The following is a 20,335-nucleotide window of genomic DNA, read 5'->3' as shown; positions in this document are numbered from 1 at the left end:
GAGGAAATACTAATGGTTCAGATTTTATACTTTATATATATTCCCACAATAAAACATTTTGAATTTGAGACAATCAAAAAACAAAAAGAAAAAGGATGAGAAATCAAAACAAACAACCACCACACACACACATACATATAATTTAATCTGGAAACCTCATATACATACAGGGCACCCTCTGGAAGGATATCAGCCACTCCTTTAATTCATGACAGGAGGATATGGTACAGTTGATGTAACATGAATAAATTAACTCTAAGATCATATCCAACCTTCAGTTTTGTTTCTATGGATTCCATTTGTGTGTGCGCGTGCGCCTATATATGTATATGTATATATATATGTATATATATATGTATATATATGTGTGTGATTGGCTGGAGCAGACACCCATTAGCAACACAATGCTCCATGCAACCCATAATGTGGTGCAGAGGGTAATGAAACTGGGAAAACCGTGACACAGATGCTATGTTTGTCATGAAACTAATCCAGTTAGAGGACAACTTGTTTAACATCCAGCCAGTCACCCCATCCCGTCTTCCCTGACTGATCAGTGTAAACTGAGGCCCATGAATGGGAGCAGCAGAGCAAACCAGTGCTTACAGCTGTACACATCTGTAATGTTGAGTTGCAGCATCTATCATGTCCCTTAATGCACGGAAAAAATACAGCAATACATCACACAACAACATCTTTTTTGCGTCAGAAATTTCACAGACATAAAGGAATGACGTCTTTTATATGACAAAATAAAAAATTAAAAGGAGTGTTCCTCTCTCTCTCTCGTACAGCAGAGGTTCTCAGTCCATAAACTTGCGGTTTGGGTTGGCACCGAAGAGAGCCACTCGGATTTCAGGCATCATCTGCAAACAGAGTGACAGGATAAGCCATCAACCATCATCTCAGAGTAACTTTCTTTATAAAACCAAAAACCCGAGAGGAGATATTTACATTTTTATTGAATGACCAAACATCTAATGAGAAGATGTTCAGTTTACTCCTCACATATTTGAGAAAGTAAAGCTAGAAGTAACTACAGTACTATGCAAAAATCTTGAGTCCCTCCTAATTTCTTCATATTGACCAGAAAAATGGAAAAATAGGTGGAAATACAGTAAATAAGGAACAGAGTTTGTACAATAAACTTGCAAGTAAGTATTTGGTGTGACAACCTTTATTCTTCTTCACAGCCTGAACTCTTTAAAGCAGTCTTCAGGAACAGTTCTCCAGGCCTCTTAAAGGACATTTAAAGCTCTTTTCTGGATGTTGGCTGTTAAGATGATCCCACACTGCTTTAATAATGTCGAGGTCTGGACTCTGTGGAGTCTGATCCATGACTGAAAGTGTTCCACTGTGTGCTTCTCTATCCAGGTTTGTTTTTGCTGTGTGTGTTTAGGATCAGTGTCACGCAGAAAAATGAAGCTGTTGTCAGTCAGATGCTTTCAGATGGTACTGGATGGTGGATCAAAATCTGATTCTATTTTTCTGCATTCATAATTGCATCAATTTTAAATAGAACTCCAACACCACTGACAGAACCTTCCATTGTGCTTTACAGATGGCTGTAGACACTCACTGTTGTACTTCTCTCCCGACCTCCTCCAGACATATTCGATACAGTTTAAACCAAAAATTTTAAATTTGGATTCACATCCATAAGACCTGTTGCCACTGGACTTTCAGTCCAGCTCTTGAGTAATTTGGCATAACTCAACCTCTTCTCAGTTTTCCTTTCTTAATAATAAGCACCTTGAGACAACTGTTATTTGGGACTATATAGTTTATCTGTTATATGCAGACAACACTGGTTCTTCCCTTGGGTTAGGCATCCTTTTTATGTGTGATTCATAGGTTCTTGTTAAGTGGCTTAACAAAAAAAAAAAAAAAAAAAAAAAAAAAAAAAAAAAAAAAATATATACAGAAAGAAAGAAAGAAAGAAATTGTCAGGTGCAGGACTGAAAATGAGTGAAAAAGCTTCCAATGTCCAAAGAAAAGCTTTGACAGAACTTCAGAAAGCCTGGAGAACTTTATATTTTGCTTTCAAGGAGCTAAAGAAAAATGGGTGGCTCAAGACTTTTGCACAATCCTAAAATTTTCTGTCACCTAACAAGCTGATTAGGCAAATCACTAAAACTGAATATAGAATATATGGAATATTCTGCTAATACACCATCTGCCATGACTCTGTTCTCTTCCACCTCTGTAAATGTGGAATACTAATGAAAAAGAAATACTACAAAACGTATCGTTTTCCCGTTTTATTTACAGTTAATAGCATAAAGTCACTTCTTTTTACTCTGTTTTTATTTAGCATATTACTGGATGAAGTGCATGACCATTTCCTGTGACTACAGTGTAGTTTCACTGATTTTTAGAAAAAAGAAAAAAAACCAAAAACGCTCACCTCTTTTAAACACACTGATATTAACTTTAAAATGAAAAATTAGCCTACAACAAGATGGTGACCATCTTCATACCCTTTTCATACCCTGCAGGACTGTTTTGAAAACACGGACTGGAGCGTGTTTGAACATCAGGACCTCGAAGAGCACACAACATCAGTGCTCTCATATATTAACTTCTGTGTCAACAGTGTTACTGTGGACAAACGTCTCCGGGTGTATTCCAACTAGAAACCCTGGATGACTAAAGAGGTCCAGGTCCTGCTGAAGCAACGTGATGCCGCTTTTAGATCCGGTGATGGTGTGCAGTACAGTGCAGCCAGATCTGAGTTGAAAAGAGGCATCAGAGAAGCCAAGGCAGCGTACAAGAGAAGGATCGAAGACCACTTCAGCACCAACAACTCACGACAGGTATGGCAAGGAGTTCAGCACTTAACCAACTACAAACCTTGCAATACCACATTGACTGAGGGCAATGCGGAGCTTGCGGAGGAGCTGAACCACTTCTTCGCACGCTTTGAGGTGAAGGGACCAGAGGCAGCAGCAGCAAAAACATCGGACAGCAGCAGCAGCCCAAGCCTCATAGTGCAGGAATATGAGGTGAGGCGCACACTGAGGGCAGTGAACCCCAGGAAGGCCGCCGGACCAGATGGGGTAACTGCAAAGGTCCTAAAAGAGTGTGCAGACCAGCTGGCTGGGGTCTGCACTAAGATCTTCAACACTTCACTGTCCCAGTCCTGCATCCCGCCGTGCCTAAAGTCAGCCACAATTGTCCCACTGCCAAAGCGTACTAACATTAGCAGCCTCAATGACTACCAACCAGTTGCTCTAACACCTGTTATAATGAAGTGCTTTGAGAAACTGGTCCGACGTCACATCATGTCCTGCCTGCCACCCACACTCGACCCACTCCAGTTCGCATACAGAGCTAACAGATCAACTGAAGATGCCATTGCTACAACGCTCCACACCACCATCTCTCACCTGGAAGTGCAGGGCTGTTACGCCAGGCTGCTCTTTGTTGACTTTAGCTCTGCTTTCAATACGATACTCCCGGACAGACTAATAGTTAAACTGCTGGAAATCGGACTTCCTTCTACCACCTGCCGCTGGATCAGAGACTTCCTGTCAGACCGTGTACAGAGAGTTAGAGTGGGGCCTCATCTTTCCTCAGCCCTCAGCCTCAACACCGGCTCTCCACAAGGCTGTGTACTGAGTCCCCTACTGTACACTCTGTACACACATGACTGTGTTAGTACCCACCCAGACAACGCAGTCATCAAGTTTGCAGATGATACCACCGTGGTGGGGCTCATCTCAGGGGGAGATGAGACGGCGTACAGAGCTGAAGTTCAGAGGCTGTCAGATTGGTGTGTAGATAACAACCTGGACCTCAATACCACCAAGACAAAAGAACTGGTAATTGACTTCAGAAGGAGGAAGTCTGAGCTGCAGCCTGTCAGCATCAACGGGGAGTGCGTGGAAAGGGTCTCCAGTTTCAAGTTTCTGGGTGTGCACATAGACACAGACCTCCAATGGAGCTCTAACACCTCTGCGGTTTTAAAGAAGGCCCAACAGCGTCTCCACTTTCTGAGAATCCTCAGAAAAATGGACCTGAAGAAGGAGCTGCTGACCGTCTTCTACCGCTGCTCCATTGAAAGTGTGCTGACATATTGCATCGGTGTATGGTTCTCCAGCTGCACCACAGCACACAGAAAGGCACTCCAGAGGGTCATCAATATGGCCCAAAAATCATTGGACATCCTCTTCCCTCCCTGAAGGACCTGTACAGCACTCGCTGTCTCAAGAGGGCACGCAGCATCCCACGAGACTGTACACACCCAGGACATCGGGTGTTTAAGCTGCTGCCGTCTGGCAGGAGGTTCAGGCTGCTGAGGTCCCGAACAAACAGACTCAAGGACAGCTTTTACAACAGGGCAATAGCCCTAATCAATGCAAATAGCTGACCTGATTGGCTACCTGCCTGGACTTTTTTTTTAGGGGGAGGTAACAATGTTTAAAACAATAACAATAATAATATTTATATTTATAACAAGGTGCAATAATAATTAATGTGCAATAATAACAGTGTGCAATACACATAACACTTATTCTTCTTTTTTATTTCTAAGTTAATATACTGTGTTGTGTTGTTTGTGTTGCGTTGTGATGTGTCATATCGTGTCGTGTTGTGTTATATGTAGTGCCAACGTAGGACAGTTTTTCCAATTTCATTGTACTACTGTACTATGTATGACTGTGCAATGACAATAAAGAATTATCTATCTTATCTTATCTTTATATTGGTAAATATAGTGACATGTCTCAAAGTAGGTAATGCTTATTTATTAAAAGCCTCATAAATTTCTTCAAACACAAGCATTGTCTGTCTTTTTAAAGTTTAAAACATAAACAGAAAAAAAATATTGCAGTGAAAAATGAAGTCTGGTATTAAAGCAAAGTCATTTTTTTCAAATGCATGTTAAGAATACTTTTTTACTTTTTCTATGTTGTGTACATTTTAAGAATTTAACACCATCCCACCAGTGTGACTGATTTAAAATGTAAGTTTGTTATATGTAAACAGAATAATTTGCAGTTAGAGTAGACTAGTGTATTTACAATGTGTGAAACAAGAAAGATAAAATGATAAGATGTGCATTTCCTACCTGCTGAGCCATGAGGTCCAGTCTGCTCTCCAGAGTGTTGGACACCTTGATCTTCCCGTCTCCATTATAGATCTCAATACCTCCAGACCTGCATGCAGAAAAATTTGGAAATTTTGATCTCAAATTAAGAAGTGGCTAAATTTTCAAGAGAACTTCCCCTTAGTGATCACTGGTTTGTCTTTCAAATGTGATTCTGCTTACACGTCAGGGGAGAGGAAGTTATCCTGGTCAATGCGGACCTCAAGGTTGTTCTTCACGGCTGCTTTATATATGGGAATGTTCTTCTGGATGGATGCCTGAAGGGTACAAGGAAGTTTGGGATGAGATTTCATCTGATACAAACAACTGGGTCAGCACAAAATTTCCTTTCAGTCACTGAACATGTATCATTAAACATGATAACTTTGAAACTGGGTTTTCCCCACACACTGCCCACAGCAGGTCACATGATACTGCACTGCAGGGTAAAAAGGGTAAAGATACACCTTCTGTTTTACTCACCTGCACCAGCGGTATGTCCTGTTTACGACAGCGAATGGTCACTTTGGGCTCCAGCAGCTGGTAAAACCCCTGATGAGAGACGGTTATTATGTTATTTTAGCTTTTAAATATCTGCACAGAATGACAGTTAAATATTTGTCAAACATTTTTTTATATCATAAAAACCTTTCAGCATCATACAATACAGTTTACGATCAACACAATGTAAATCCTCAGAATTACCAGACAGTTGAATCTATATCAGTCTAAAACTGTTTTAGCAAAGAGTATTATTACATTCACAAAGCTCGATTTACTGCAAAACTGTTTGATTACACTTTTATCTAACCCAGAGACTGATATTCAAGATGGCTGTAACCACCATGCTGTAAGACTTAAATTCATCAATTTGGTCCAGAACTTCACTAGAAACAGGATTACTAAGCTCGTAATTTAAGTAAATAGGTTCATTTTCCCATAAACATCTATACAATCAGACTTCTTTTTGCAACCAGAAGAGTCGCCCCCTGGTGGTCTTCAGAAAGAAAGTAGATTTAAGGCACTTCCACACTGGCTTATTAATACCTAGAGGCTACATGAATGCTTTATAAATAGTTCTGTGTTTAGACAGTGTACCTAATAAACTGGTATGGTAGCTCACAATGGGATTTAACAAGAGGGGAAGGTCCAGTGAGTTTGGGCTGTTTTTACAGAACAAATTAAACTGGAGGAGCGTTCTCAGGAGGTTATCCAGAGGAACACAACCTAATTGCATCCACATCCATTGTATTAGTGAAATACCACCGCATATTTACTAAACGGAATATAATTCGCTTATCTAATTGGCCAGACAAGATTGATATGATCATAAAGTCTGGCTGGTCTTCTCTACAAGATCACCTCTTCAGGTATCATCTCAGCTTTCTGCACTGCTGGAATCAGAGGAAGGAGATGCTAAATCATTGTCTTTTATTTATCTATTTATTTTATGATAAATTAGCTGAAGTGACTCATTACATAAATATGAAGTCACAAGGACAATAATTAAAAGGATCCACATGCATTGCAGTGGCAGGCAATCTGTCCAAAAATAACTGATGCAACTACGAGATATACAGTAACTAAGTAGCTGTGTTAGGCCCGTTTTTATTTAATAACTGCTGATATTATTGAATTTAAGCAAACAAAAAACAACAACAACAACACCACCAACAACAAAAAGCTGAATACTCTGTGAAATCAACTTAATATGTCATTAAAAGTTTTATTTTTCTCTCCAGAGGGAAAAAACATTTGGACTTTATACTGAGAGTGTCTGTATCCCTGTGTAGTGGAGTTATTATGGTAGGGTCAGAGCCCCCCTCTCACATTCTGGGACACACATGGGGATCCTGCTGCTCTAAAATAGCTAAAACCTTTTAGTACAGAGGGAACTTGTTTTACAGAGTAAATTTCATTGGTCAGTGGGATGTTACCGGGCAGGCCTCGGAGTATAAACCAACCTGTAAGATCAGTCCATCGATCAGAGTTGAATACCTGGCCGGGTCTTTTGCAATGTTAGCGAGCCGCTGGCGAGCTTCATTCAGCATTTCCTGAGGGTACAAAAAACACCTGATCTCTTCTGTTTGCACCCTCAGCTGTGATATTTAACCAGCCCATCTTTCGTATATATAAAAACTGATGACAGAGACTTACCGAGATCATATCATCACGGGCCTTCAGCACCTTCAGTCGAGCCTGGTTCATCAGGTTAGACATCTGACTGTTAAGCAGACAAATAACACACACATTGGTCCTGCTTATATCCCAAAGTGAGACTGTGTTTGCTCTTTTCTTAACCCTGCACACTGTTTGAGGCAGGTCACAGAGGAGGTACTGTCGGGTGAAGTGGCTAAATAAAATTACAGAAACTCTGTCACATTACAGCCGTTTCTTTGTTCTTAAAAAGGCAGATTAAAAGGAGGAAGGAAAGAAGGGATGGGCATGATGTGTCCTGTGATGTCTCGCCACGACTCACATTTTCTTCTGTTGCTCAATCTGCTTCTCTTTCTTCTCATAGTACTCCATTATCTTCAGCCTCTGGGTCTGGACCAGGCGGCCCTTCTCAATGTTGAACTCTTCTTCTGCCTGCAGGAGGAGACACGCACAACTCAGAGGAATTCATGCCAAACAAATCTTTTTCACATAAAGAATGACATTTAAAAAGAATATTTTACTCTAATTCTAAAAGTTCTGATGCTGGTCTATAAAGCTCTGAATGGTTTAGGACCAAAATACATCAGTGACCTCCTGACCCAGTATGAACCTTCCAGATCCCTCAGGTCATCTGGATCCTGTTTTTTATTAGTTCCCAGAGTCAGAACCAGACATGGAGAAACTGCATTCAGCTTTTATGCTCCATAAATCTAGAACAAACTCCCAGAAAGCCTCAGATCAGCTGAAACACTCAGTTTATTTAAATCCAGGTTGAAGACTCACCTGTATTTGAATAAAGCACCAAATCCGCACTGTTTTACTTTTAAGCTTAAATTTCAAAACTTACATTGTAACTAGTGATTTTATCTACTGTTCCTTTCTTTTCTTTTTTTCCATTTTAAATCATGCTTTTTATTCGTTTTTGTTTTTTAATGTCTCTGTAAAGCACTTTGAATCACCTTGCTGTTGAATTGTGCTATATAAATAAACTTGCCTTGCCTAATAATGTAAGAACAACATGAAAATATTTTGGGAACCTCACTAAACAACGAAGGTTACCACCCCCCACCCCCCCACACACACACCCAGCTTTCCTTGCTGTGGTAAAATAGTGCCTGAGGCTGCTGGAACTTGTGGACCATCATATGCGACACAATGACAGCAATTCATATCATCTTATAATGCAAGCATGCAGCATCAGCACCACCTAATGGTGATTGACTGGTGTTGGAGTCTACAAGGGCTGCACTGATCACCCCTGAGGTGACCCCCAGCTTGCACTGAAGTGGTTTACAGCAGGAACCTCCTAGCCTGGGGTCATAGCTCTCATCCGGAAAAAGGTGGAGAACCCACTCAGGGTCGGTGGAGGAGTTGGAAGAATGTCACAGTAAAGATGACTGTTGTGACAATGCTGTCGATTTCCCATTCTGTTCACGTTTCTACCCTCAGCTAGTGGCCTGTATGGTCATGAGCTCTGGTAGCGACTGAAAATACAAGTTCGCAGTTACAAACTGTGGAAATGAGCTTCTTCCAATGGGTCTCTCAGTTCTCCCTTACAGATGGGTTGAGGGGGGGGGAAAAACCCAAACCAACACCACAAGTAATGTGGGCTGGAAGAAAGCGTGGCTGAGGAGAGCATCTATGGGCCTGGAAAGCAGCAGAACATGGATGGATGGACATTCTTCTACTTTGGACTTCTCCCATCATCCGCCCTTTTCCACCATCCTCCTTTGTCACATTCAAACCATCTCAGCCTTGCCTCTCTAACCTTGTCTCCAAAACACTCACCCTGAGCTGTCCTTCTGATGTACTGAGTTCTAATCTTGCGCCTTGTTGTCACTCTTAAAATATCAGTCTCTTAGCATGTTCATCTCTGCCACCTCCAAACTGTCCTTTGTTGTGCTAAAGGATTTGTCTCCAAATCACACATCACAGCAGCTCTACCACATTTCACTCTCGCTGCTATCTTTCTGTCACAAATCAAACTCGCCCCCAGTCGCTCTATATGCACTGTCTGCTGATGGACGTTGCGTTTTTAAAAATAATTGATTGCATATATTAGCTGGTATGTTGCTTTTCTTGTGCCCCTCTTAAGACAAAACAATTAAATAAATCTATGTAATGACACACAGTCTGATGGGGGCCGGGAGGCCTGATGCTTCTAAACATTATCTTCATGTCATTAATGAACTTGAAGTTACAGGTAACCTTTAATGTCTGTCCACATGTTCCCATTCCCTTTCTTTCCTCAGCTTTGACTCACTAATAATGACAAAATCTATCCAGCCTGATATCTGTGTACAGCACTGTGTGGTGATGTGTATGTGTTTTCATACCTTTGCATCAATTTCCTCCGCCTTCTCGTTTGCCTCCTGCTCGATGAAGGCCATCATGTGCTTAATCTGTGGATGGGAACAAAACATGACTAAAAACAAGCCTGTGCTGTTTTAAAAAACATAAAATTTAGATCCCATAGCAACAGCTTCTTTGATTTTTATTTGCACTTCGCTCCAAATCCGATTTTTGGAAAATCTAATACACGTTAATCTTTAAACAACATTAGATCTGATCTTTGTTGATCTGAAGATATTTTCAGAGCCTTCACAGACCCTCATGACAAATATGCTTAGCTTATTTCACATTAAACGTTGACGACGTGACGTTCCTTTCTAATGCAATACACTGGAAATGAAACTCGTCCTTGAACTTTTGGTAAAACGATAGCAAAGCATTAGTCTGGTAAACATCAAGATATCCCATAAAAATAAGTACATTTTACTGTGTGAGGTGTGTCATCTCTGGTTTGAGATAGGAAAAAGACACCTTCAAAAAAAAAAAAAAAAAAGTCTAACAAATAGTTCAGGATAGCAGTGAGTTTTGTTATTTTTCAATGTATATGAAGCAAAATGTCAGCAATTTCTTATATTTTCCTCCTTTGAATCCTGTTAGGGATACCTCGTTTCTCTTTCCTGACCTGAGTGGTTTCTGTCTTATTTCGGGCCTCCTTACATACAAAATGACTGGGTGTGCATCAGGAGTTAGTGAGGGTGGTCTCTTCCTATGCAGTTACTCTTAGATAAACCCAGAAACTATTCTAATGGTTTTCAAATCACATCCTTACAGATATGTACTGAGGTATCAAAATTCATCATTAAGGGTAGAGAGGAAGTCTTAAAATCTTTACTGAGGTAGTAAAGATGAGATTAAGCAGGGCTGTTTCCATCACCTCAGTGAGAAATGTTTCTGTGCATTTTGTTTCATATCGTCATTTTACCAACTGTGCAAAGAAACTGGTGATGAGCGAGGGATGGATCTGAATGAGGAAATTAGAACTATAATTTTAAACCACTGGCTCACTGTTCAGCAACTCTATTAATTCAGATAATGAACTTCATGTATTATTCGATGTAACCTGAAAGCAGGAAGTGAGGGACACTCATGAGCATTTCATATTGGACAGTGTCAGTATTTACAGTGTTGACCCTTCTGATTGACAATGAGCCATTCTTGCCTTATCAGAGCTCAAAGTCCCGCTCGTCCTCCTGCCTTTTAGGAATTATTCCTCGATGGGATTAAGAACTGGGGAATTTCCCTGCCACAAGATCCAACATGTTACTATGATGACCGCTGAGCCACATAATTATCACTTTTGCTTCATGACTTGGTGCCCCATGATGCACGGGAAAACGTTGGCCTTGAGAATGTGTTATCATATTTCTTGACACCAAATAAAATGAGTATCATGAGTATCACATAGAAAAACTTATTTGTTAACCCGTCATTACATTGATTTAAAAATAAACAATAAATATTGTTTTGTGTATAAACTGCTCTATTGCCACTTTAATTGCCGTTTCAAAACTATTTAAACAACAGCAAAAGTAGCTAATATTGAGATTTGTTGAAAATTAAATATATTATTAATGTGTGTCAAACAGCCAACTAATATAGAAATACCTGGTCATGACAGTGTACAGTGGGAACTTTTTATTAGACTTATTTTCCATATTTGAGGAGATTTCCAGTGAGAACACGGTGGCTCACTCACTCCAAGTTCCTCCTTAGGTCCTGGCATGTGTTCATCATGTGATCATGCAGAGATGCATGACCCTCAGTATCACATCCTTAAGTCCCAGCTGCAGAAACAGCTGCTTATTTGGGTCCAAGTGTCAATCTTATGTAAAAAAGCACCCCTTAAAGAACCCCAAATATTTGCCTCTAGGTGCCGTTTGTGTTTAATTCAGTGCTAACCCTACTGCAGCTCTCTCAATGTCATTCTCCTTTGACACACCGACTTCCTGTAAATCCTACAGCGACTGAACGCATTTCTCAGGTTTGTAACAGGCTAACGAGCCGCTTCTTTAACAAATGAAAACAAGCGGTAAAATGGTGTCTTTATGTAGGTGAAAACGGTTCATTACCTGCTTCTGTACGTCGGCATCGCTCAGCGCCATGGCTGCAGTTGTCAAAGATCCGCCTGGGCCTGCCGGAGAAAGTAAGAATTAAAAAATCACGAATAATAAAAACCGCTAAATGAAAACAGAGACCGCAATTACTCAGAAAATAAAATTAACCCCAACATTTAAGCTTTAAAGCAGCATTTATGTACCCGAGAATCACAGAGGAGACTGTTTGAATTAATCGCCGCAGTCGTGACTCGTAAAGATGTCTACGGAGGATCAGCTGATTTTCAGAGTCACGTGATGTTTACTTCCGGCGGAAGAGGCCGTCAAGTGCGAGGAAGGAGCGAGACGAGTGAAAACAAGTGGCTGTTTACTCAGTTTTCAACGTGTCACGGACACAGTGAAGTATAAACGTAACTATAACTTAAATTAGTTTTTAAATTAGAAAGTATAAATATATTTATATTTGTACATTATCTCTTAATAATAATCTATTGCTGCAGTTTTTTTTTTTTTTTTAAAAACAGAAAACATGTTTTGAAGTATTTTTTTAAGGTTGAGTTGATGTAACAATTAAAATGTTATATTTGTTATATTTTATTCATATAATAATGTTTATGTATTTCATAATTTTTTTGTAGTTGTTTTACTACATTTACTGTGTTAATAGTAGTTTCCCTTACGATTTTCTCGGGATAAAGTTCTTATCTGTATTCGGGTTGCTTTTGTTTTTAATTTTACTAGCCTGCTACTACAGCTATTTTAAATTATATGAAAAGGTTATTTAGAGTTGTTTATTTCTACAATATTACTGGATTACTATAACTGTATTTGTCTATGCTGAAATGAGAAAAAGTAAATGCCTTTATATTCCTTGAGGCATGTAAGAAAACACAAATCATATAGTCTTTATATGAGCTCTATTTGTATCTATAATCACAATATGGCATCTTCAATATCCCAAAATAGGAGTTATGTTTTCTAATATACACTACCAGTCAAAAGTTTGGACAAACCTTCTCATTTCTTTATTTTTACTACTTTCTACACTGTAGATACATACCAAAGACATCAAATCTATAAAGCAAGATATATGGAACAATGTAGCAAAGAAAAAAAGATAAATAACGCTAAATATGCTTTGTAGAGATTCCTCTAAGTAGCCACCATTTGCTTTGTTGACAGTGCTGCAAACCCTTGGCCTTCTCAATAAATTCACGATATAGTCACCTGAAATGGTTTTTACTTCACAGGTGTGCCTTGTCAGGGTTCATTTGTGGAATTTCTTGCCTTTTTAATGGGGTTGGGACAGAAGTCAGGTTGGCACACAGCTGGCAACACTATTTGAAAACTGTTAGTTGATTGAGTTCATATTATGGCAAGAATCAAAGTTAAAAACAGAAAACAAATGACAGTCCATTGTTACTTTAAGAACTGGAGGTCAGTCAGTTTGGAAAACTGCTAAAACTTTGAATCTGTCCCCAAGTGCAGTCCCAAAAACCATCACGTGTTGCAACAAAACTGCCTAATATGACAACAATTTTCTTCATGCATTAAAATCCCACCCAGTCCCATGATGCAACTGACCCACAACCCAGGATGAATGTTCCTTATGTGTTCATGAGCAGGACAAATTCCTCTTCCGGAGCGGGGACCACGCCAGCCTCGCCCCAGGCAGACAAGGAGAAGCCTCCTATCCCCGTCTTGTCCCCCAAGTTAGCTCGTCACATCCCAGCCCAGCTCACACTCTGCACTGGAGTTTGTCGCTCGATGCTACCGCGGCTCACCTCGTGGGTTCACCCTTTAAGTAAACAAATACTGGCCAGAACCATCGTCCCGGAAGCTGGCCATGGTGACCCTCTCCCAACACGGCTGCACCTGGTGAACAACAGTGGAGACACTACTCACAAATGCAGGCAGAGGTGTACCACTGCCCTACTGTCAATGTTCCTGCTGTTGGGACCGGTCCATCTCCAAATGAGCCATCCCACTTTTCCACACTGGCCTTCACGCATTCTTCTTCATATGTGGGGCCTCTCTCCATTAGTGCTCAGCCAGCTCACTTTTAATAGGTCCTTTAAACAGTTGATAGGCCACCTCGGGACACACCCATGCCTCAGCAGGTGATCGCTATCAGCCAATTTGCCCCATGCCCAGCCAGTCCACAGTGGATTAAAACAATGTCATATAAAAACATGGAAAACAAACAGAATAAAATCATGCAAATAAAAACTACACTCATAAATAAACACTAAAATCAGAATAAAACCAATTATAAAAGACAAATACAAATTCCCACTGTGTGACATAAGGGCTATTTGACCAAGAAGGAGAGTGATGGAGTGCTGCACCAGATGACCTGGCCTCCACAGTCAACTGACTTAAACCCAGTCGAGATGGTTTGGGGTGAGATGGACCGCAGAGGGAAGGCAAAAGTGCCACCAAGTGCTCAGCATCTCTGGGAACTCCTTCAAGACTGTTGGAAAACCATCTCAGGTGACTATCTCATGAAGCTCATTAAGAGAATTCCAAGAGTTGGCATACTTTTGACTGGTAGTGTGTACGTATTAGGATTTAATTGTGGTCTTCTTTGTTGGCATTATCCCGTGCCATACCAACCCGCTTTGTTTACTCTTTCACTGGATTCTCTTTTCTCCCTGCCTGGCACTTCCAACTTTAACATCGTATTTCCAAACCAACTCAACCATACCTCTGTAGAATAAAATTAAGACTTTATTGTGGCATTTTGCTTTCTTTGTATAGAGCCTTGTGACAAGTTTTATAATAAATGTTTAACAGCAGAGAGAAAGCAGAAGAAATGAGAGGATGAAACAAGATAATTATAAATACAAAGCTTGAGTGCCATTTTAAAATGTAAAACTATAGTTTTTAGATTTAGATAACTGTATTTATCCCCATGGGGTAATTGAGAGTGCAGAGTGGCATATACAGTTAAAAAGAATAAGCGCAAGGCAGATAAATAAATAAAACATGGTGGTGCAGTTGCTCCTTCTTTTATGAAGTGTCTTGCCAGCAGGGGGAACTAGAAGTTGGAAAGTTCTGGTTTAAAAATGGCTCTTCTCCCCATCTGACGTGCATTTTCCATTCTGTGCTCCTGCTGTGCACACTGTGAGCTGTCTGATAATCTGCTGTTTGGACAGTGAACATAAAAAGTCCACAGACTGTTGACCTAAGCGACATGCTACTCACGCTAACATCTGCCAACCTTTAGAGACCGCAAACACGAAGATTCACACTTTGATTAATTCAGAGTCAGCTGACTTACAACATTTATCCTGCTTCACAGTGAAGTCACTGCTGACTCCTCTCCAGCCAGCTCTTATGTGATGGATTTGGGAAGTAGGGTGGCTCAGAGAGAGAGAGAAAAAAGAGAGAGAGAGCTAGACAAGGAGAGGGAGGGGGAGAGAGACTTTTGCACAGCTTGCCTACCTTGTTATTCCTGTGCCAGTTCCAGCATGCATGTCTGCCTATCTGTTGATTTGTGGCTTTGTGTCTGAATGCACATCACACTTTGATCTCTCATCTAGCAGCTCATCGAGAGGACACAGGTATGCTTGGATCTTTCTCTCTCTCTCTTGTTTTTTTAAACTTGCAGAAAATAAATCTTGGACTCCTCTACAGGATCAAACGTGAAGGAGTACTGTGCTATGAATTAAGACTGTGATTTGATTTCGGGGGCCGAGTGCGTCTTTTAATGCTGTGAGCGTTAGAAGGATGATTGCAGGAAGGACAAATACAAGACCGAGAAATGGACAGGAGGTGTGTCTTATCGGCTCACTCTTCAACTTTGACATTGAAAGCTGACCTTTTGTGAATATGCAATATCACTCTGCCCCCATTGCGCATTAGCACAGAAAGAGTGCTCTAAATCTCCCTGAGCATTTGCTTTATCACAAGTCTGTTAGAGTTAGGATAGGATCAATGGGAATCCAATTACTTAAGTAGGACAGTAAGGAAAGGTGGAGCACACAGCAGCAAGTAAGGACACAAATGAGCCTTGCTGTCTGTTTGTGTGCATGTAGGGCTTAAAATTTTTGTGTGGTCAACTCTAAGGCTGCACAGGCCCACAGAGCCACAATGTCTGTTTGAGGAAATATGGCAACTAGGACGTCTGGATGGCGTTTGCTCTCTAAGGAAGGGGTGGAGTTGAGGGTTTGAAAGCTCACTCTTGGAACTTTTTATTCTTTTTTTTGTTCTTTAGTTCTGACTCTAACTTTTGCAGTGTTTTGTTGGTTTTGGCAGCCTCAGCATGGTTAATAAAAAAGACTGGTAAGCTTTGCCATTGGCACCAGCTTGAATGATTTTGCCCACGTTTATCAAGTTGGACCAAACGAAGGAACAAAGGCCATTCCGACGAGCCCTTCACAACCTTCCTTCTACAGACTTTTGACCCCATCTAGCGAAGAAGAGGTGTTGTTTCCAGAGGAGAGCCAAGTCAAATAGATATTTGAGAGCTGCTGGGGTGTTTTTTTACAAAACAAGCTGCTGGTCTTGTTATTACAAAGACACACTTTAACAATAAACCGGTTGGCTTCTAATGCTTTTAAAGCTCACTGTAGCTTTTGTTATGATTAAAACCAATGTGTGTAATGAATTTTATTTTTTTAATTCATTTTATGGAATTAAGCAGATTGCCCATGAGAACAACAAAGACAGTCCAGCCCAACATAAAGGATTTTAGTCCCCAAAACCTAATAAATGCTTTCAAGAAATACATCAACAGTGAGGCTACTACTCTGAAATGGAAAAGTTTGTCCATACCCTAAAAGGCTTCTATTGTTTTTACCCATTCAGAGGTTTTATTGCACAAAAAAGTTACAAGCTGTTGCATAACAGACAGGAAGGCCTTTCCTCTGTGAGGCAACACGAAAGAAACAGTGTCTTGTTTTTGAACTGCAGGTATGTGTGTTTAAAGCAGCAACAGTGAAGCAATGCAAATCTTTAAATACAACAAATGATCTTTACCAGATAGGAGGATTATTACTACAATATCACTGTTTGCATTTGCAAGTAGTTTTAACCTTATTAATAATGATCATACTTGCATTTATGTTTATTTTTACTCTCTGTGACTTCACACTGTTTGTGTTTCTGCTCTTAGTTCTATTGTTATTGAACTAAGCTTGTAAAATGCACAAGAATTTCCCTCAGGATTGATACATTCCTTATCTTATCTTATCTTATCTTATCTTATCTTATAATTTTATTTCTTGTACTGTGGGAGATACGTTTTACCAGCTCATGACTGAGAAAAACAATGAGACAACAACACCAAATATCACTCAGCTGAACCACTAGACAATTTCCTTATTGAAGACATATTACGGTATAATAAACATGACATTTGGTAGGCCTCCTTTGTAAAGATATCAACTGAAGGAAATTCCTCAGCTTTTCCACAAAAACTAAATCTAATTTTAACTTCTGCATCGCTAATTACCTCTATTTGTTTTTCTCTACAGCGATCCGCAACATGTAATATTGAGTTAAGTACTAATGTAACAAATTTTCCAGGTGTAGAGAGACTGTTAGAGGCTCATTAAGAGGTATGTTCTGAAATCAGAGAGACACGCAGACAGGCCACATGTTGTAAACGTGATACAACATCAGACAGAAGTGCTGAAAATATCTATTCTGGGACTGGCATGAGGGTGACAAATCTGTGCAGCCGAAGCTGAGCTGGGAACGGGAGGGTCACCTTCAGACTATGAGGCACATTTGGGCTGAATGCATGCATACACAACAGTGCTAACCATCATCAAAAATGAATATTTTCTCCAAAATTCAGATTTCATATGATTATATATTAACATTTCCTTTAAATTTAGAGGTAGACTGCTGAAACTGTGACATAATCATTTCCATTTCGTGTCACTACTCTCGCCCTATTCTCATGCCATGTGAAATCACTAAAAGAGCTGCCACTCTCGGGTGACAGATGGAGATGTATACAGTTTCTAAACATAGTAAGATATGCAGGTCGAGGCTATAGATAGCCACAGACTGCTGTAATAACGACAAGCTAGTGAGCAACTTTTTCCAATCACAACCCTCACTCATGTCAATGAGAGCACAGACATGTAAAATCTGTAACAGTAGCTGTCATGAGGGGATTCTGTGGCTGTGCTGCAGGGTATCAGTAACTACGTGTCTTTGTGAAGGCATGAGGCTGTGTTTTCAAAAAAGTGGGACCCACTTGGAGCAGTCTGTGCTTTTCTGGCCTGTAGCAGCATGCACTGTAGTCTCTGTAGGTGTCCTTTATCATACTACCACCACACTGACTTTCAAGGGTGCACACAGTGGAGGAATTGTGATTCTAAATTCTAAATAAAGGCATCCAGAAGAGTGAGCACAAATTTTATGATTTAAGCTGAGACACGAGGTGCTAATCTGAAAATAACTGAGGTAACATGTAATCAGCACAGTCCACTTGGTAACATTTTGCATCACAGACCTAGAAGTGGAGGTATTTTTGTCCTTTGAAGTGAAGAAAATAAAGTTATGTCTAACATTAGTACCTTCATGACTTGTTTACAACTCAAAAAGAAAAAATTACTGTCTTGATCTCGAGTATGACTTTGGCATATTCAGAACAAGTAGAGCTGAATAAACGTAGGAATTACAACTTAAGACAAATAGTGTAGACACAAAGGTTGTGCTGGATTTACGGTTTTATTAAAACACAAAAGTTTCTTAAGCAAAATGTACTTGAAGGTAAATACACTTCTGAAGAAGAGACCCTATCAGTGATTAACATGTGATTTCAATGCACTTCTTTTAAGTCTGGTTTTATTTTCAATGCATCATATACTCACCATCCACTTTATTAGGTACACCTTGTGGGAGCCTGTTTTCAGAGCTAACTTAATTCTTTGTGGCACAGATTTAACTAAGTGCTGTAAACACTCCTCACCAAATCTGCTCCATATTAACATGATAGCATCGCACAGTTGCTGCAGATTTGTTGGCTGCACCTCCATGACGTGGATCTCCTGTTCCACCACATCCCAGCAGTGCTCGATTGGATTGAGATCTTGTGATTGGATGATCCAGAAACCTGCTTGAGATCATTTGAACCTTGTAACATGGTATCTAAGCCTGCTGGAAGCACCCATCAGAAGATGGGTATACTGCGGGTGTAATGGGTTGGACATGATTACCATCAATACTCAGGCTGTTATTATAAATGATTCTCAGTTGGTACTTTGGGGCCCAAAGTATATATATACTTTATATATATAGAATGTATATATATAAATAATATAAAAGATACAAAATATCCCTCTTTCCATGTTTATACAAAATTTTGACCCTGGTGTGATATTTTGGTGAGTCCACCTGAAACTTTGTCCCACCTGCGATCTTCTCTGTCCCTTCTGCAGCCAGCCTTCATTCTGGAGGGAAAGGCCCCACTCGAGCCCACCAGGGGGGATGGCGGAGGCAGAGAGACCCTCAGCCCTGCTTCTGCTGCACTGCTGACTCAGGTAGAAACTCCTGCACGGTGGCAGAGTGAGAGCCTGCTGGCAGAGTCCTGGTCCACAATGGGCGATGTAGACCCAGAGGACACCAAGAGCCTCGACAGCAGTGATGGGGCACTTCTGACAGGGGAGGAGAACCACTCCTCCAACTCTGACATGGTCCACCTGGAGCAGGACGAGGCTGAGATGCTTGAGGAGGCAGAGAAGAAAGGGAAGCGAGCGGAGGAAGAGGAGGAAGAAGATGAGGAAATGCAAACAAGTATGTTAAGCGTGTTGGGTGGGGAGAGGGAGCTGGTGGCACTCAGGGAAGAGGAGCAGGACCTCCAGGCCCCAGAAACTCAGGAGCTCCTGGTGTCAGCAGAGGAGCCTTATGTGGAGCGTGAGCCAGGAGAGTTCAGGCACGTGGTTCCCCCGATGGCCCTGCCTCCTCTGCCTATTGTTAAGCTCGACCCCCCCTCCACAACATCCACCCCAGTCCCTTCAACCACGACATCTGAAGTAGAGGAGCTGTATTCCATTCAGGGCCTCCACCCTCCTTCTATTCTAGCACCGATGGCACCGGAGCCTCCAGCAGCAAGTGTCGAGCAACAACAGTTTTCACAGATCCCCCTCACAGACGTGGATAAACATTCAGTTAAGGAGCCTGCAGAGAAGCTGCAGCCACGGCCAACTGCTCCCAAGACCAAACCTCTGAGCTCCACCGAGCTGCTTTATGGAGGCGCTGCATTAGTAGCAATTGTGGGAGTGGTGGCATATAGTGCAGTGGTGTACTGTAGAAAGTAGAAAACCTCTCTCTGAATCCCCCAAACCACCTTTCAGCACATTTTTTCTCTTGTTTTTAAATCTATTCCAAACTAAATATTCCACCACATCACTATCCAAGCAATGGATTTTACTCTCTAACGCTGTTTGCTAATTAGACACACTGATTTGATGTTTTTTAATTCGTTTTGTGCTACCTCAGCTCACAGCAGAGCTTGTGGCCTTTGTTTTTCTGTTTGATCTCCGAGGAAATGTATCCAATAAAATGTAACCTGAAATACACAAATCACTTTAAGTGCAATTTTAAACTTCCCCATACTTGAAGGGTTTCTTTGTGCGTGTGTGTCATTACTTCACCATATTAGACGAAATGCCACTTCCTCTGTAAATGGTACTGTCAGTGCTTTAGCAACACTGTCAGT

The 20,335-nt window shown here is 40.8% G+C and overlaps 2 protein-coding genes across 4 annotated transcripts; one reads left to right on the top strand and one right to left on the bottom strand.

Annotated features, from left to right (window-relative positions):
* Positions 1 to 10: 10 nt before the first annotated feature.
* On the bottom strand, positions 11 to 13,672 carry atp6v1e1b (ATPase H+ transporting V1 subunit E1b). 2 transcript variants are annotated; one of them, XM_039601175.1, is made up of 10 exons: positions 13,561 to 13,672; positions 11,671 to 11,732; positions 9,586 to 9,651; positions 7,572 to 7,681; positions 7,250 to 7,316; positions 7,057 to 7,146; positions 5,576 to 5,644; positions 5,276 to 5,370; positions 5,075 to 5,162; positions 11 to 866 (listed from the first exon to the last, which is right to left on the bottom strand). In XM_039601175.1, the coding sequence occupies exons 2-10, from the start codon at positions 11,701 to 11,703 to the stop codon at positions 804 to 806; spliced, it is 681 nt and encodes a 226-aa protein (XP_039457109.1). In that variant the 5' UTR covers positions 11,704 to 11,732; positions 13,561 to 13,672; the 3' UTR covers positions 11 to 803. The 2 variants fall into 2 exon arrangements, with proteins under 2 accessions (XP_039457109.1, XP_031614281.1); XM_031758421.2 differs by lacking the exon at positions 13,561 to 13,672 and adding an exon at positions 11,859 to 11,993 and having other exon boundaries at positions 17 to 866.
* si:ch211-214j24.14 (uncharacterized protein LOC559160 homolog) lies at positions 12,005 to 20,237 on the top strand. 2 transcript variants are annotated; one of them, XM_039601176.1, is made up of 2 exons: positions 12,005 to 12,065; positions 19,056 to 20,237. In XM_039601176.1, the coding sequence occupies exon 2, from the start codon at positions 19,215 to 19,217 to the stop codon at positions 19,932 to 19,934; it is 720 nt and encodes a 239-aa protein (XP_039457110.1). In that variant the 5' UTR covers positions 12,005 to 12,065; positions 19,056 to 19,214; the 3' UTR covers positions 19,935 to 20,237. The 2 variants fall into 2 exon arrangements, with proteins under 2 accessions (XP_039457110.1, XP_031614264.1); XM_031758404.2 differs by lacking the exon at positions 12,005 to 12,065 and adding an exon at positions 15,083 to 15,221.
* The last annotated feature ends 98 nt before the right edge of the window (positions 20,238 to 20,335 follow it).

Source organism: Oreochromis aureus, linkage group 17 (genome assembly GCF_013358895.1).
Source record: "Oreochromis aureus strain Israel breed Guangdong linkage group 17, ZZ_aureus, whole genome shotgun sequence".
NCBI classification, from domain to species: Eukaryota; Metazoa; Chordata; class Actinopteri; order Cichliformes; family Cichlidae; genus Oreochromis; species Oreochromis aureus.
This window is presented reverse-complemented; position numbering and strand designations above follow the sequence as displayed.